The sequence below is a fragment of the Coptis chinensis genome, chromosome 6 (assembly GCF_015680905.1).
Source record: "Coptis chinensis isolate HL-2020 chromosome 6, ASM1568090v1, whole genome shotgun sequence".
NCBI lineage: Eukaryota > Viridiplantae > Streptophyta > Magnoliopsida > Ranunculales > Ranunculaceae > Coptis > Coptis chinensis.
This window is the reverse complement of record NC_141461.1, coordinates 19,833,277-19,850,490: the sequence shown is the minus strand read 5'-3', so window position 1 is coordinate 19,850,490 and position 17,214 is coordinate 19,833,277. Positions and strand designations below refer to the sequence as shown.

General features: G+C 36.9%; 2 protein-coding genes across 3 annotated transcripts; both read left to right on the top strand.

Moving 5' to 3' along the window:
* The first annotated feature begins 247 nt into the window (after nucleotides 1-247).
* Nucleotides 248-11,518, top strand: LOC147491998 (phosphatidylinositol 3,4,5-trisphosphate 3-phosphatase and protein-tyrosine-phosphatase PTEN2A-like). Its single transcript, XM_086566726.1, has 13 exons — nucleotides 248-601; nucleotides 865-1,391; nucleotides 2,499-2,600; nucleotides 2,700-2,756; nucleotides 3,394-3,459; nucleotides 4,407-4,583; nucleotides 4,692-4,778; nucleotides 4,891-4,955; nucleotides 5,036-5,112; nucleotides 6,308-6,354; nucleotides 10,208-10,338; nucleotides 10,570-10,639; nucleotides 10,821-11,518. Exons 2-13 carry the CDS (start codon nucleotides 954-956, stop codon nucleotides 11,358-11,360), a joined length of 1,857 nt encoding a protein of 618 aa, XP_086422852.1. The 5' UTR covers nucleotides 248-601; nucleotides 865-953; the 3' UTR covers nucleotides 11,361-11,518.
* Nucleotides 11,519-12,379: 861 nt separating this feature from the next.
* LOC147491997 (Mannose-P-dolichol utilization defect 1 protein) lies at nucleotides 12,380-15,756 on the top strand. Of its 2 annotated transcripts, none has more exons than XM_086566727.1 (8): nucleotides 12,380-12,592; nucleotides 12,700-12,853; nucleotides 13,446-13,518; nucleotides 13,644-13,710; nucleotides 13,876-13,935; nucleotides 14,669-14,729; nucleotides 14,826-14,867; nucleotides 15,315-15,756. In XM_086566727.1, exons 1-8 carry the CDS (start codon nucleotides 12,440-12,442, stop codon nucleotides 15,413-15,415), a joined length of 711 nt encoding a protein of 236 aa, XP_086422853.1. In that variant the 5' UTR covers nucleotides 12,380-12,439; the 3' UTR covers nucleotides 15,416-15,756. The 2 variants fall into 2 exon arrangements, with proteins under 2 accessions (XP_086422853.1, XP_086422854.1); XM_086566728.1 differs by having other exon boundaries at nucleotides 12,398-12,592; nucleotides 14,812-14,867.
* Nucleotides 15,757-17,214: the final 1,458 nt, after the last annotated feature.

The following is a 17,214-nucleotide window of genomic DNA, read 5'->3' as shown; positions in this document are numbered from 1 at the left end:
TGTTGCAGAGTGTATTAAGGGCTCCAAACATGTAGGACATTCTACAAATGACAATTTGTACATGAGGAAGGTACTTGTAATAAAGCATGGTATAAACTCACAAAAGCAAAAGGCTACTTTTTTTTAGTATAAAACCAAAAAAAGATGTTAGCTTATTCAAGAATACATTTTTATATAAGTAATAAGTTGTTTAATTAATCAACTTACACAAACTATAAAAATGAGTTATCTATCAAGTTACTTATAAAAAAAAAAAGGGATGGACTTTAGCAGTAATTAATAAAGTCAATAGATTTTAGGTTGATAAAGACCGGAATGGAATCAGGATTTTGAACCTAGTTTTTGGATTCGTGCACAAATTGCTATGTATATATTTCAAAACAATAATTAGAAATTCAACGTGAGTTCAGTATGTGTTGAGTACTGCCACGTGTTCCATAAACAAGAACAACACTTGATGGCGCCATCACACGATTGAACCCTCTCTCTCTCTCTCTTCACAAAAAATAAATCCCGAACAAACAAAAACTCTAATAAAAAATAAAATCTCATTTCCCATTTCAAAAACCCTAGAACGACGACTTCTCATCAATCAAATCAGGTATTAACACGCTCTTCTTTTACAGATTATCTATTACTCCCAATTTGGTCAATTTAGATCTTGTTTCAAATGAATATCGTTTGGTCAATTTTGACTCATTTTTTTTTTTTATATATAAATTGACTTTTAATATTAGGAGTCCCTTTAGAAGGAAGGAAGGAATTTGTTTTTCCTTGTTTTGACATAATGAAAGCATCTGAACACATTGTGCATCGTGGTCCTATAACTTTTATTTATTTTTTCTTATGTCTTATATATTGCAGTTCTTTGGTCTCCTCCCAAATCAGTTTATGTCTCTTAGTATATTGTTTAGCTGTGATTGGCTTTGAAACATATAACTTGTGGTTGGAGAATGGATTCTGAATCTGCTGATTCATCGTCTTTGCCTCCTGGTAAAGTTCCTGATAAGCAAGCTCCTGATATTCAAGTTCCTGCTTCTTCTGGACAAGATAAATCTCCACGCAATGCACCATCTGTGTTATCACCATCTGGTATATCGTCATGGGCCAGAAATCTCAAAATTCCACATCCCTTGGCTGCATCTTCAGAGGAATCAGAGACTGGAAATGCTGGGAAATCAACCTTTGCACGTTTTACCAGTGGGATTGGCTTGCGTTTGTCTCCTAAATCACCTGTGTCAGAAGGGGGTGATGAGGGCACCTCGACAACTCCACAAACTGGTGTTCTTGGATCATTCACGAAAGGGATAGTGGACTCATCTAAAAATGCTGTAAAGGCCGTGCAGGTCAAGGCTCGGCACATGGTCTCTCAAAACAAAAGAAGATACCAGGTAGCTTTTCATTTCCGCTTATACTTTTCATTTCCTGTTATTGTTTTTATAGAAAGTGTGAACTGCATAGTGTATCTTTGTTTTTTAATAAGATTTTTTCTAAGACACTTTGTTCGTTGTCACGATGCTTTATTATGTTTACATTAAATGGTAAGCTTAATTCGTGTGTACTGCTAATATCCCACCACAATGCATATTTTGTCTAGCATGCTGAAAAAATGATCTTGATATGTGTGATGTTGTAAGGAAATTGCATTCTCTTGATCACGAGTTCCTTTTGAGGTAAAACTAATTTGCATTGGTAGCTCCTATATTGACTTGGGAATTAATTAGGCATCCTTAATTTATGAACAAAATTAACACCTAATGTGCCAAGAGAAAGGATAGTGGATGAGTGTGTGATTGACAGAATCCACATTCAACATATACAAAGGGAAAGAGATCATTTTCCAACTGGGACCCACCCATAAGTTATATAGTTATGTCTTATGCATGGTTAGGAACTTAGGATCTTGAGTGTGCTTAACAAATAGGGACTTAGGGTGTGCTTGAGAAAAACGGGGTTAACCTAAAAAGTGAAACCGGTGGGATTTCCATTTCTATGCGTGTTATTAAATCACTTTGACAATGAAATTAGATTGACACTGTAGTGTATCCTATCTCTAGCTTATCATAATGCTTATGGAAGATTGGATATCTGTCCAATGTAGCTTTTAACATGCTTTTACTGGTCAGAAGAAAAAGGAAGGCACACTTTTACTGAAATGCCTTCACATTGTTGTTTTAGTATGTATTTACTGATGCATTGATATGGAAGTTTCTGGGAGTTCCAAAGCTGCTGGTGGTATATGAGGTACTTGTATAACAGTGAGTGGCAGGCATAGCTGCATACTTAGGCACTAATGTAAGGATACATTTGTATGTATTTTTTGGTATGACCAAGTTGGTGGTATACGAGACCCTTGTTGTACTTTTTACGATATAATATTTTTGTTTTTAACTCTGAATGAGTTTCTTTGAAAGACACACAACTTTTTAATTAGCCTCATTCTGCTGGTCAAATACCTCTTCCTCATTATATAACCACGATTTTAAATCGCTTTGCAGGAAGGAGGATTTGATTTGGATATGACATATATCACTGAGAATATTATTGCCATGGGGTTCCCTGCTGGTGATATGAGTTCTGGATTGCTTGGATATTTTGAGGTAAAGAAACATTTGACTATTTTGCACTTCAAGTTATTAGTTTGAATTGAATGATCTTAGCTCAACAACATTACGTTGATATTTGGACAACTTATGCAGGGGCTCTATCGAAACCACATGGAAGAAGTGATCAAATTTTTTGAAACGCATCACAAGGTAATGTTTGTAATGATGCTTCTTATGATTGTATGTCATATCAATAACAAGTTAAGAGAGTGATGTTTGGTGTGGGTGAAGTTGAAATTATTTAGGAGTTGGAAAGCATTTTGGGGTCTAAAGTGTTCTTTCTCCGAGCAGTCGGATGCTAGATAAAGTGATACAAAAAATGTTGGATATAGTGTTGCAAACGCTTAATCGAAGTATGGAGAAGAGGTTTTTATCACTCTCATCTAAATCACCGTCTCACTTTTCCTGTACTATTTTTCTGAAATATCCGCTTAACATCTTTTTGTACAGTGTTTTTGTTATTATTGTTTCAATGTTGGTGGTTTATGGATGGGATATGATTACATAGTTATTTGTGGATCGATTGGTTTAAGAAGTAGAATGTCACTAGCTTTAAAGAATTGTTTAGTATTGGCTTCTGAAAACAAAAATATGGACGCTTGTTTGAAATTTGAATATCCAAATTTGTATCAGATACATGCCCATGGTAGGAGGTTTGGCATTTGGAATTTGGTTGGGTGTAGTCTAATTAATTGAAAAATAAAACAAATTAATGGCTGTACTTATATTTCATCTTCAAATCAATTACCCATTAGCTTGCTTATGGTGTCTTTTCATCCTTCTGTAGGGAAAGTATAAAGTTTACAATCTTTGTTCAGAGAGACTATATGATGCATCACTTTTTGAAGGAAAGGTATGCTATTTGTGTTTTATGCAGATTATTTTACTTGAGATCTTGTAGTCATGCCTTTAGCTGCAGTTGCTTGTTATGCTGAGTTGAACCTTTTAAAAGATTGATGCATGCATGGGGATAGCACCTCTTCTTTTGAAAATTATCAAGGTCATAAATAAGGGGCAAGTATAAACATATTTAACAGATAAGGTACCTTAATAGCTATACCAAAACCATAATATTGGTATCTGCCTAGATTTTGAGCTTTATGCTTTTACCTCTTTACCCCTTAACCGTATGTCCGTATCTCTGAATCCCATCCACTTCTCCTTGTACTTAAAGGTACAAGTGTGGGAGTTACTTCCATTTTTTTTTTTTTCTCTTTTTTATAGATGTATTACGGGATAGTTCACTCTGTATTCTTGGAGGGTCATGAGATTCATGTAGCTGGCGATATATATGGGATAAACTCCTACTGTCCTGACTATATCTTATACTATTATAGTTTTGGAGTTTTTTATTCTTCAATAAACAATTTGGGAGTTGATCTAGTGATGTTGTCCAAGAAAGTATTAAATTCTGTGGGCTTAGAAGTGGTCATACATGTTTACCCTTTATCCCATCATCTGATATAATTTATGCATTGAAATCACTGAAGCTCTGGATGTTTGACAGATGTCAAGTGAGCACTAAACTGGTGACCATCCTTTGCTTAAAATACAATAGACCTTTCTGACAATAATGTGAAAACAAGTTTTTTATTAGTGTCAATTGAAGTCCAAAATGGTGTGCAATAGGTTTTTCCCTGAGATATAATAATAGTACATTTTTTGTTATCCAAGCAATGACACTGGCCTCTTAGTTTGATGATTTGGTATTCCTGAGCCAGCTATTGACTTATCAATTTTTGTAAAAGAGTTGCTCTGTAAGTTTTGTGCTTCTAATATTTTTTCCCCTACTCGTGCCAGGTGGCTTGTTTCCCATTTGACGACCATAACTGCCCGCCAATCCAACTTATAAAATCATTTTGTCAAAGTGCATACTCATGGTTGAAGGAGGATATCGAGAATGTGGTTGTTGTTCACTGTAAAGCTGGCATGGCTAGGACAGGATTGATGATTTCCAGCCTTCTTTTATACCTCAAGGTGCACTCATAACGATGTCTTCACCTTTGTAGTTTTCATCTAGGTTCTGTTTGATATGCAGTATGCATTTTCAAGAGAATGATGCTATTGTTACTACCCTCATTACAGTTCTTCCCAACAGCCGAGGAGTCCATTGACTACTACAACCAGAAAAGATGTGTGGATGGGAAGGGGCTGGTTCTTCCAAGTCAGATTGTCAGTCCTTTTTCTTTTTTGTTTAATTTATGTGTATTAGTTATTCATAATTTTTGAAGAGATGCATATCTTTCACAACTGTTTGACAAATGCTATTTTTATCTTCTTATAGAGATATGTCAAATACTTTGAGCGCATCTTAACATACTTCAATGGAGAAAATCAGCCTGGACGCCGGTACTAATTGTTTTATCTTTGTCCCTGCATAATACTTTGCTATTAGAATAGCTTATAACTTAACATTGCCTTCTGAATAGGTGCATGCTTAGAGGATTTCGTCTGCACAGATGTCCTTATTGGATTAGGCCCTCTATTACTATCTCTGATCATAATGGTATTCAATTGAGATCTTTCTTCCTGTCATTTCTTACGTGATAGCTTTTGCTTAGTACTCGCTTACACCTTTTATAGTTTATCTTTCTAAGATCTCACTTTCATTGCCTTGATCCTTGAAAATTTCTCTCTTTGTTACTGTTATTATAAGTAATGCCTCATTTTTTTTATTATCTCAACTTAGAAGAGCATGTTTATGTAGTTCAATCTGGTGTCCACAGTTGTTTATGAACCCTTTATTTGGAAAGATATGAATTTTTCAGGCATTCTGTTATGTCTTTAGTAATAGATATCCGTTTCCACCTTCATACAAATCTTTGTCTGTTTGCAACTTATGTAGCACACATGATGCGTAAACACAGCCGTGATAATGAACTTACTGTATCGGTTGGAGAGTTGGTTTGGTTTGTGAATGCCATGGAATTGGAGAAGTATATTGTCATCTGTCATTCTGTTGCATTAAAATTTATTTTGCCTGGCCGATAAAAGAAACTTGTTTGAAAGTAGCTATCCAAGTCAGTATGGAGAAGCTTGTTTGATCACGTATTCATGTCCACATGGCCTTTACCGAGTTGCAAATTTGAATTTAGTGTCATTCTACTTAAACAATCCATCTAACTGCTCATTCAACTAGGGGTCATATGTCAGGTGTGCCATTAAGATTGGCCTTGCCTTTTGTATTCTTGATGCCTGAAGGCTTGATTCTTGTCAGATTTGAAGTGATGAGCACCATGTGGCTGGCGTGTAGACAATTTTCTATCTACATATGAAACCATAATTCCATAATGAACATGAGATAGGCGCTTGTCATATAGAACCAGATAACGTCATACTTTGGCTCTATATGAGATTGAATTGAGGGAGCTTTCTCGTCAGGATCTTGTCACTGCAAACGTCAGTCTCATAGAATGAATAAGAATATCCCATTCCAAAATTAGTTGCCTTACTGACTGCAACTTGAATGTTAAAACTATCCATTTCTGTGTGGTCTTGTTCGTTCTTCATATGTGACTAGGGGACAAATGCACAATACAATGATCGTGATCCCATTGCTTTTTATACTTTATGAAACTATTTAGCTCCCGGTCATGGCATCTTAACTACTTCATCTTTAGAGACTGTTTTCACTTTAGCTAGTAGCTGGCTTGGTGGGCTGTTACTTTTTCAATATGATTTAACATTTCCTTGATATGCAGGAGTTCTATTCTCTACAAAAAAGCACCCAAGAACTAAGGACCTAATGGTATATTGTCTTCTTCAAATTGAATATCCCATTTTCAACTATTTATTCACACTGTAATTTGTTTTAACTTCAAACTTTTTATCATATTTTTGGTTCCATCTGATGTATCTTGTTGGCGGAAGCTTCAATAATGGATGAACATCAATTATGATTAATGGACAAAACACCTAAATCTAGGGTTTAAACCTTCAAACATGAAGAAAGAAATAATATTCATAAACAACCATCTAACAATGAAGGCCTAGATGGCTTTATATAATAAACCTTGTTCCTAATTCGAATTAGAAACCAAAATAGAAACCTTACTAAATAACCTAGATCTAAAACAAATAGGAAACTCTTCTAACTTAATAAAACTACCAATAATATAATTAGAAGCTTCCATGCCCATGCATCATACTCCCCGGCTTGAAAGAAACTCGTCCTCGAATTTTGCATGTAGACCCGCCAAATTCAACAAAACTCTTGTACTTTACCATCACCCTCCCGCGGTTCAAAGGAATTCAGCCTCAAATTTTGCCTTTGTATCCGGTTATAAAAAGAAACAACCGCCATAATGTTGCAGCATTATCTGGAAGAATCCAATGATAAGAACCATGGGATTTAAACACGGCAAATACGTCCTGTGTTTCACTATTCTGTCCGAGAGAAACATCCTCTATGAAATTGGAGAGGAAAGTATCTACATATTCTGACTTTTCGCTTGTTGCATATCATCTGAAATAGTTTCAGATTGCATGAATGCATTGGCATCATTAGCAGAACTGAAATTTGAGTCACTAGTAAATTTTGCTTGACTTGACAATCCAAAAGTAGAAAGATGGGCACGAGAGAGAAGCTCAAAATCATCTTGAGAGGTGATAATGAGGTGGTCATCTTCTGACTTAGCAATATCAGTAGTAGCCATGGTAATCTTGAAAGTATTAGTTGCATCGGTAATGGATGATTGCACATTGTCTATCTGAAAAAAATTGGCTTCAAGGTTTTCCTGTGTTTGATGTAGTCGTTCAGCAACTATATTCTTATCAACCTTATGCTTAGGCTCACATAATCCCATCAAACCAGATTCTCCCTTTAGTCTCCCTCTTCTTTTAAAGCGGTTACTGCTTGGAATAACTTCCATAACATATGTCTAATACATGACATTTGATATGCCAAACACAACACGTAATCCAAGTCTGATTGAGACTTGTCTTCTCGAAAGTCCAATTATCGAAAATTGAAGAGAGGTCAGAAATTGGTACCTTAATCATGGAAGAATTGCATTTCTTTTTGGGTTCCTCAAGCACATTACGAGTTGCTGCAGGAACTTGAACATTCAATGGAAAATTTAAGTAGTCAGTAGATGTTCCACTTTGTAAAGCACTATCCTTACAGTTTGCACCCAATCTGATCAAAGGAAATTCAGGTTCGTTTTCGTTAGTGTGAAATTCTGAAGTAGTCGTCGAGTGTATCACTTCAGCCAAAACTTTGTTCTTATGGGTGGGTGGAAAAGGTGAACCTTGCTGCTTTGTGTTAGCAGGAACTTCTTGGAGGGTAGTTGAGATCAGTTTATTGCTTTGAACTCCAGCATGGATCTCTTGCAATAGGTCTTGATCATTGGCATGAACCCGCTGATACTGTTGTTGACGATAGTCACTGATTATGGTTTGGCGAAACAAAAGGTGTTGTCACCTTCGCTCATATTCATAATTATCTGGCGGAGAAATTTCCCATGTAGGTTCACGATTCCGACTTTTTCTGTTTTGAGATGAACTACCAAGTTGATCAGGAAGAGAAGGTTGGGGAGTTCGCTTGACCAACAAAGGTGAATTTTTATAGTGATGGTAGTGACAATTTTTAAGAGGGGAAACACCATCCCTCGTTGCATGGTTGGAATCGGCATTATACATTGATTCGTGGGAGGAAAATTCGCATCCCTTCTCTGACTTGAATTTTCGTCTCAAACTAACAACCGGTGATGGAGGAGGGGAAGGAGGTTCATACCTTCTCGAATGAGTAAAACTCTCGCGGCGGTTGTGATCCAAATCAAAAGCTTTCTCATAATTGTGATCGGTATAATACTTCGATCTATGGAAACTTTGATGATTGGGCGGCGGCGGTGAGTTTCTTCTACTTCTCCTACGATACTCCATGAAAATTAACCAAGACAATTGAAGAATCCTTTTTTTCACAGTGAACAGTGTTTCGATGAACAATGTCTCGACAAATAGTACTCGTGAACAGTGTTTTTTGAAAATAAATTCCCAAAGATCGATTGGCTCTTGATACCAATTTGATGTATCTTGTTGGCAGAAGCATCAATTATGATTAATGGACAAAACACCTAAATTTAGGGTTTAAACCTGTGTTGCATGGGTACGGGACGGAGTGTCTGGTTTGGACACGGGTATGACAATTTGGGCACGGCGAGATCTGAGAATTAGGTACTGTTTTGCTTGTGGCCGGGTGTCCGTGTCCGTGTCCGTATCTGTATTTGTGTCTGCACGACACGGGTACGCGATACAGAGGAAATTAGGGTGTACCCATGCAACAGAGGTTTAAACCTTCAAACATGAAGAAAGAAATAATATTCATAAACAACCATCTAACAATGAAGGCTTAGATGCCTTTATGTAATAAACCTTGTTCCTAATTCTATTTAGAAACCAAAATAGAAACCTTACTAAATAACCTTGATCTAAAACAAATAGGAAACTCTTCTAACTTAATAAAACTACTAATAATATAATTAGAAGCTTCCATGCCCATGCATCACCATCAATATCATATGTGCCAATTCGAACTAGTGGAAAGTTCTAATTCAGAAGAATTTGAATGGTACGACAGTGTAAATCTAGGAAAACTGAAGAGGAAAAATAAGAGTAGTTTCTAAAAACATTTAAAGCTATTAGTTTTAGGTTTTCTTTTGTCTCTCTTTCTCTCTTGGTTTACTTCAAGTTTTTCATCCTAGCTACTTCTCTTGTATTTTATCTTACATTTGTGCATATTATGTTCTCAGATCTGTACAAGTGTAGGGATTTTTAAACTTATTTCTTTTAGTATAAAGGACCACTGCAAAGATAGAAATTAAATTACATAAAGATCTTTTCCCCCCTCAAGAAATTCCAACATGATAATAAAGATAGAAAACTCAAGCGCTTACTTTGGGGAAGGCATTGACATGATTTGAGACGACTATTATACAATAGTTAGTAGAAGGCCATATAAAGAGGTTGCATATCAGTAAATAAGTGGGCCCATTGACATCTAAATGAACTAACACAGTGAACAGAATACGTAATAAATATCAAAGCTTCGTCAAACTATTTTGGCTGACGAGGAAAAATGCAGCATTAGAAGGAACTCCTGAGGTAATAAATTAATTATGCGTTCACTTCTAAGCTATTGAATATTTACTCTACTTGATTTTTGCCAACAGGATGTTATGTTTTGTTATAGAATTGTTTAACTTTTGGGAGTAATTAAACTTGCTCTGATGAGTCCCTATACTGGACAAATGCTCCTTTGACCAGTGGCCATGAATTCTGGCAATAGTCTAACGTGGGATTAGAGACGATCTTGTTCTTATACCTGTGATGTAAACATCTCTATGTTTGTAATTTGGGCTTTGAGGATGGTGGATCAGTTTTATTCCATGCCCCTTCTGGAAGAGGTGGTCATTTACTTGTCCCCTTTCAACCAAATCCTGTAGGCTGTCTGAGTTTGTTGGAGTGAGAGGAACTAAACTATCCTGTGCAAATTAAAGTTGCTAACCGTTTGTTACTGGAAAAAGTTTGCTTGATATGAGACAGAATATCTTGAACCAAAGTCTCCTACTGCATGATGAATATGTTCTTGCATCTTTTTGCAGCCTGAAGAATTTTGGTTTAGTGCACCTAAGAAAGGGATCATGGTCTTTGCTCTACCTGGTGAACCTGGTCTGACAGAGCTGGCAGGCGACTTCAAAGTCCATTTTCATGACCGCCAAGGAGATTTCTACTGGTATGTACATTATAATTTGGTTGATTAGTTCTTGTAACTAGTTGTATGCCTGTAAACTAGTAGTTACTTTGTAATTATCATACGGAGAATTACATTTCTTACTATAACATCCATGTCTAGAGTAGAATTTGGTAAGCTGTATTTTATGCATTTTAGTTATTTTCTAAAATGTAGTGTTATCTTGACTTTTGTTAGTGAATAGCTGCTAAATTGGATTCTATATTTTTTCAGTTGGTTGAATACGACAATGACGGAAAATAGAAAAATCTTGAACACATCTGATCTTGACAGTTTCGACAAGGTAAATTATAGGAGCTATCTCGCATTCGATTGTTTAAGAAAATATGGTTATTTGCAAAACAAGATTTTCTTTGTGAGAAGTAGTTCCAAGTGTTAATGGATGTTGTTTCTTCATTTTACTCTCTTTTTGTCGGTGCTTGTCTTATAACATCGATCTGTTGGACATGGATTGTCCTCTGCAGAGGAAACTTCCCTCCCCAGGATTTCTGGTTGAGGTTGTACTTGTGGACTATGATGGAACTGTTCCAGCAAAGGCCACAGCTGAAGCTACCAGCAAGAAACCGGATGAGAGTACTAGCACTGGTGTTGCCACCGGCGATGGGGCTCCAGCTACCAACCCAAGTAAAGGTTCTGGAAGCAGTGATAAAGATGATGTATTCTCCGACGGTGAGGCCGAAGAAAGTGTATCTTCAAAACGTAGACAAGCTGAAGTAGCCCCCTCCTCTGGACAAGTTTCTGCTGCTGTAGGCGATCATAGAACTGGGACCACACCTGGGGAAATAGCAGCTGTAACACGAGGAACTGAACAAGTTTCGCTGGGAGGTGAGGGAACTACTACAAAGACCTCTGCTGCCAGTGAATCAAAGACCGAGGGTGTTACTGGTGCCTCAGGCCTCGAGGTCCCCAAGTCAGAACCAGAAAGGGTTAGTGAATTCAAGGCAATTGCCGCTGATGCTTCAGTTTTTACATTTGGGGATGAAGATGACTATGAAAGTGAGTGAACTATGGTGATAACACATGATGGCTGTTTGTGACTTGTGTACATTTTTTTCCCGATAATACTCTTGTGTACATAAGTGATCTGTTAGAAGTTGCACACACCTCTTCCTGGATGTCCGAGTAATTCTTACTTCAAAGTAAACATGTCTTTCAAAAATGATTTCACATGTGTTGCTTTTGGTTGACCTCTTCTTTGATGTGTCTAGTGTTGAAATTGAAAATCATTTGTTCCAATAAAGAAAAAATAAAATGTACAATATATCAATGTTCCAATACAATTTGAGTTTCAACGTAGTGTTCTTTAAATCGTCTCGAAGCTCATTTGTCTGATCGGTAACAATTTCTTCAATTAGGACTTGGCGATAGTTAATTAATGGGTCCTATTATTGACAGACCCAGATTGTGTTGGGCAGACCCCACACATTTATGTTGGGCACAGGCACAACATAGAGTCCAATACACCTCCCACCAACAATAGCCCGAACGTTTCGTCTCCTTGAGCCACCTTCTTCTCCAACCGACTGATTTCTCTCCCTCTCCCTCTCAACCACCATTTAAATCGCTTAGAACCTATAAATTTATATAATATTTCAGAACGAAGCCATGAAAGTGAAATTGTTGTTAAGAACAAAGCCATGGAAATTGGCTGAAAGAAAATTGAACCACGTAATTTGAAGAAAGCAAGTAAAGAAATTATGATTGCAAAATTCTCACTAGTTATAAATGGCCGAAATAATTGAAAAATGGAAATGGCAAATATCTATCGTCCATAGTGTTTAACTTGGTTGTACCCAATGGACAAGATTGCCCGAACACAAAACACAAAACACAAAACATGTTTTTTTAGGGCATTGACAAACTTGGAAGGTGCCCATAGCGAGTACCTTAATTAATTACTACAATACCACCTCATCAGCACTCAGCGGCCCAGCCTGGGTAAAATGACCTAAATATCGACATATGTCACGATATGTCAGAACCATGACTTAATTCCGCGCCACAATTTCGATGATTTCGAAGTGAGACCTTTTAAAAGAAAGTCTTTAACGCTAACGAATCTAAAAAACTCAGAAGAAGAAGAATGAGGACGGAGATATTTGGAATAGATTTGAGCTGCGTGGTGGGATCGCTAACCGATGGGAAAATACCAGAAAAGGAGTGCCTACTCCCACTCATATCTAAACTCCTCGGTTACTCCATCGTTGCTGCTTCCACCATCGTCAAACTCCCCCAGGTAATTAAACACTTTTTTCTTTTTCTTTTACGATACGATATAATTTTTATTGGTTGATAAATTTGGAGTTTTAGTTTTATTATGACATTTCTTTATCTTTTTTGCAGATCTTGAAAATATTGCAGCATCGTAGTGTGAGGGGACTAAGTGTTGCAGCCTTTGAGCTTGAAGTTGTTGGTTTCACAATTGCTCTGTCTTATTGCCTTCACAAAGGGCTCCCTTTTTCAGCTTTTGGGGAGTTGCTTTTCCTATTAATCCAAGGTAATTTACTTATTCAACAGCGCATCTACTTTTGGTTTCGACTTTCGACATAGGAGAATGTAAGACTCTAAGAAACATTATGGGGTTCATAAACCATAATAGCTTGTGCCACACCTGTAGTCAGCCGTCTGGAGGTTTGTCCCTTAGGGTTATGAAAGTTGGGCTCTAGTGGATTCTCTCTGTTACTGATTCATTTCTCGAGTTGACGGAAAGGACAAAAGGTATATGAAGTCAATTATTTGTTTCTGTGGACGTTACGGGCATATTCGTGTCAATTAGCTAATGGGCAATATTTTGTCTCAGGGTGACTTGGTTGCAAGAGGATCCAACACATTATCTTACATGTTTGGTCTAGCTTATGCATTTGAGTATGAAAGTCTTGTGATTGATGGATGCCTTTAGTGATACATACTCCTAGCAACTTTCATTGATAAACTCTATAGATTGATGTACTTACTCCTACTGGACATTTTTACGTTGTCCTCCATGAGGCAGTGAAGATACTTTGATGTTTATTTAAATTACTTTGGTAATACTTTGTTTTGACTTCACATTTCAAGGATCTGACCAGTTCTGTTTTTGCCTGTTGCAGCTATAATCTTAGTTGGTATAATTTACTATTTCTCACAACCATTGGGAACCAAAACATGGGTTAGAGCGTTAATGTATCCTACCCTACCTTCCTGTTATGAGTCGTATTTTGTTCAAGTATGCTGAGATCTTCATTGTAAAATGAATTTGATCTGTTAGAGAATGTAATTTGGTTTTCCTTATATCACTGCTTGTTCAGATACTGTGCTCTATCACCCACCATTTTAGCAGGGCAGATCGACCCTGTTCTCTTTGAGGCCCTCTATGTGAGTTTCTGCCTTTTCTGTCATTCAGTACTACGTTCGTTTGTCTCATTCTCTTTATGAATTTATTCCTAAATACATAAGCATGCGTCGGTGCAAATAACCTAATATCCAGGCAGTGTTTGTTGACTCTAAGTTTCTATGTTCTAACCGAGAATATCTTTACAGGCTTCTCAGCATGCAATTTTCTTCTTTGCAAGGGTCCCACAAATATGGGAAAATTATAAGGTAAATTGTGAAACCATTGCTTGCTGTTTTGATTGTTAATTTTTTTTTTCCTAGCTGCACCTGCCCATCGGAGAGAATGAACTGCAGAATTCATTAGAGAATGGATTGCTTCTTTCGCCTCTTCGGTTGTAAGCAGGAAGCAGCTGTCTAAGACTTTGAATTCTCATATAGTTTTAGTTTATAGTCTATAGTGATACGGAACTGCTGTAAGAGTGGGTAGAGCAGTAGGGTGGGGTGGGGGAGGAGAGATGTAAGAAAAATGATCACCAAACCAATTTGTTTCTTTTGGTACTCAATCATTTTTTGCTGGTATACCCATTTCTACTCACAATGCTCTAACGTTATATGTTCTTTATGATTTCTTTTAGAGATTGTTAAATTCTTCGTGATGGACCTCCGTTTCTAAATTATGGGAAATAACCTGAAACCTTGCTTGGCAACCATATTTCCTTCTAGTCTTTCTGGATCTTCAGCCTTGACTTTTCCTTTGAGAAAGAACTAGAGTCCCAATTTCACCCCAGGGGTGTTTGATGTCTCATATGCTCCTTTAGAAAACCTTGTAGCTTGGGTTTGAAAAAGTCAAAAACCTATAGTTATAATACTAGATCTAACACTAGACCTTTCAGGTTTATTATTCTCAAGAACGTATATATTCCCGTCGTAATTTTTTCTTCAAATTATTTTGCAGTAACCTTTCTAATAATTTTTGTTATAACCATTTTGCATTGATCAGAATAAAAGTACAGGGGAACTTAGCTTCTTGACATCTTTTATGAACTTTGCTGGTTCAATGGGTGAGTCTACATTGTTGTTCGCATTATTTTGGCCAAAGTTGGACTTCCTATGGTGCACTGGTAATGTAATTAATTTTTAAAGTTTTTGCTTTGCAGTAAGAGTCTTTACCAGCGTTCAGGAACAAGTTCCAATGAGTGGTATCCTTGAATTTGACTGATATACATTCCTTCATTGTCTTTATTTATGTTCTGAATCTGTTAAAAACCATACGTAGTGTAGTGTTATAACTTAAATATTTAAATATGTCAGAAGTTCAAAGTAAGATACGAAATACCATTTGAATCTTTTAAAACCGGCAGTTTACACGAGCGGCTTAGGGGAACAGTGTTTTATAGGGAAAGCCCTCACAATCTATTTTAGTTCAAGTCACATGTATCAGTGTAATTAATAGATATCCATGCTTTCTTTTGGTGATTGTATGCCATTATCTCTATGTATCCAATTGTATATGTCGGAGAAACTTCTCTGGGCCTTACAGCTGGACTACATATGTTGAGAAATTGTCTTGGTATCTGGTCTATGAGATCTATGTTCAGTCGTTGTATTCGACTTTGCAAAATTTGCATGCCTTAATCTTTATACAGTGATTTTGGGTTCTGTACTGGGAATTGTGACAAATGGCACCATCCTGAGCCAGATAATTTTATACCAAAAGTGGCCTAGAAAAGAGAAGAAACAAGAATGAGCATGTACCTGTTGCACCGAGTGGCATGCTAATCAAGATTCATCGTATATGTCCCAATTGAGCTGCAGTTGCGATTGTCATTAGCAAAGAGGTGATATCAGTTCTGATCTTCTGATTTAAGTTATTCCGAAGAATTGCATTTTTAGTTTGTTGTATCAATGAAGTCCTTGGGTTCACTGGGCCTCTTGCTCTTTGAGATGTCCCGAATAACGTGTTCACACAGCTCTGAGCCAGATAGGAGGTATATTGTAACATAGCAATACTCACAGTGGATATGACAAGTAATTTTATTAGCTGAAGTAGACATACCCTCAGAAGGATTTATTTTTACTTTTTACCCCTGTTTCCCTCTTCCTTATTAAGTAGAAAAACCAGTTACATGATATCTAAGAACACCAGGCAGACCAATGCTACAGAAGGGTTTTTCTGATAAATCTGCTAAAAACACGTTCATTGAGGTGTCTAAAATCCACAGTTGGTCTTGACTGAACCAGCAGTCTCCTGTAGATAGATTGCCAGGTGGCTTGAGTGCGTGTAATATGCAGTTTGCCCTTTGCTTCAGTTTCCTTGCATTTAGGCTACGGAAAAGAATCACTTAATGAGTAGAAAGGGTAATTTCTTTGGTGTCTTTTCAAACTTTTCTTGTACTGCATTCTTTGCCATTCCTATTTGCAGAAATGCTAAACAACGAGGTGGCCAGCCAATGTCAAGTTGTTCCAGTTGGTACTCATCCTGCCAATGAATGACTGCGTTTCAAAATTGTATAATCAGACATACAGACCCAGGAGAGAATTCTGTTTATTGATGAGAATGACGACTGGCAGGAATTGCATATATAATGTAGCATATGTTCTTCAGTTTTTTAAGCTTGTCAGAGTACTGTTACACATTTACCGTCTTATGTGTTGTTAGGGGGCAGCCTTTAGTTGTGAAACAACAGAACTCGTTAAGCAAAGCCAGGCTTTTACTGTTACAGTGTAAAATTTTGCGTTCTGTCACGGTCAATGTGTGAGAGGAAAGCTAGGACTATACTAAAAGAAAAATGGCAATTCCTAATTTCAATGATTCAAAGCACCATTAAATTAAGACAACCCCCAATAGAAAGAGAGATCACTAAAGTAAGATTGACAATTGGACCAAAAAATAAGGTGAGTACAAAAGATCCGAAATCTCTTGCCTCCTCATAGACTGATCACTGATACGCTGGAAGTTTTTCAACTACTATGAAAAGAGAGAGTGGTGCGAGAGCGAGGAACTCGTAAATGCACACATAAGTGGGCATACTGTTTTCCAAACTCCAGCCTAGAACTCTCATAAACATATTTAGAAGAGCACCTCATCATGGATAACAGTTTGGATTTGCACAAAGTGATAAAAGTACATGAAGAGAGTAATGTGGAGCTACTACCATGTCGGAGACAAGTTGTAAATGTATATTACTATGATTTCCTACCATCATCCTTGAGATGAAGCAACCTTTCAAGTGATTAAACTGATCCAGAGAATTTCTCAGTTAAATGTCAATTTTGTCGCAAAATATTCATGTATATGAAGAGGAAAGCATAAACAAGCTGCATCAGAGTTCAAGAGCTAACAACAAAAGCAACGTCCTCCACACAAAGAGAACCCAAAGACCTCCCGAAGGGACATAGGAGTCAACATTTCATAGAACACATTTTGCTAATTTTACAACCAAATAAAAATAAAAAATGATAATATGATAACCACGCAAATACACAGTAGGAAACTTCCTGAATGAAGTAAGAAAAGAGTGGTTTCACATAGATAGAACAGAACTA

Excerpts from the sequence above, each read along its gene's own strand:
- LOC147491997 (XM_086566727.1), top strand. The coding sequence starts at position 12,440 with ATGAGGACGGAGATATTTGGAATAGATTTGAGCTGCGTGGTGGGATCG. Across the intron at positions 13,519-13,643 it reads ACATGGGTTAGAGCGTTAAT|ATACTGTGCTCTATCACCCA; the intron begins GTATCCTACCCT and ends CTGCTTGTTCAG. Across the intron at positions 13,936-14,668 it reads AAATATGGGAAAATTATAAG|AATAAAAGTACAGGGGAACT; the intron begins GTAAATTGTGAA and ends TGCATTGATCAG.
- LOC147491998 (XM_086566726.1), top strand. The coding sequence starts at position 954 with ATGGATTCTGAATCTGCTGATTCATCGTCTTTGCCTCCTGGTAAAGTT. Across the intron at positions 2,601-2,699 it reads GATTGCTTGGATATTTTGAG|GGGCTCTATCGAAACCACAT; the intron begins GTAAAGAAACAT and ends CAACTTATGCAG. Across the intron at positions 4,956-5,035 it reads GAAAATCAGCCTGGACGCCG|GTGCATGCTTAGAGGATTTC; the intron begins GTACTAATTGTT and ends CCTTCTGAATAG.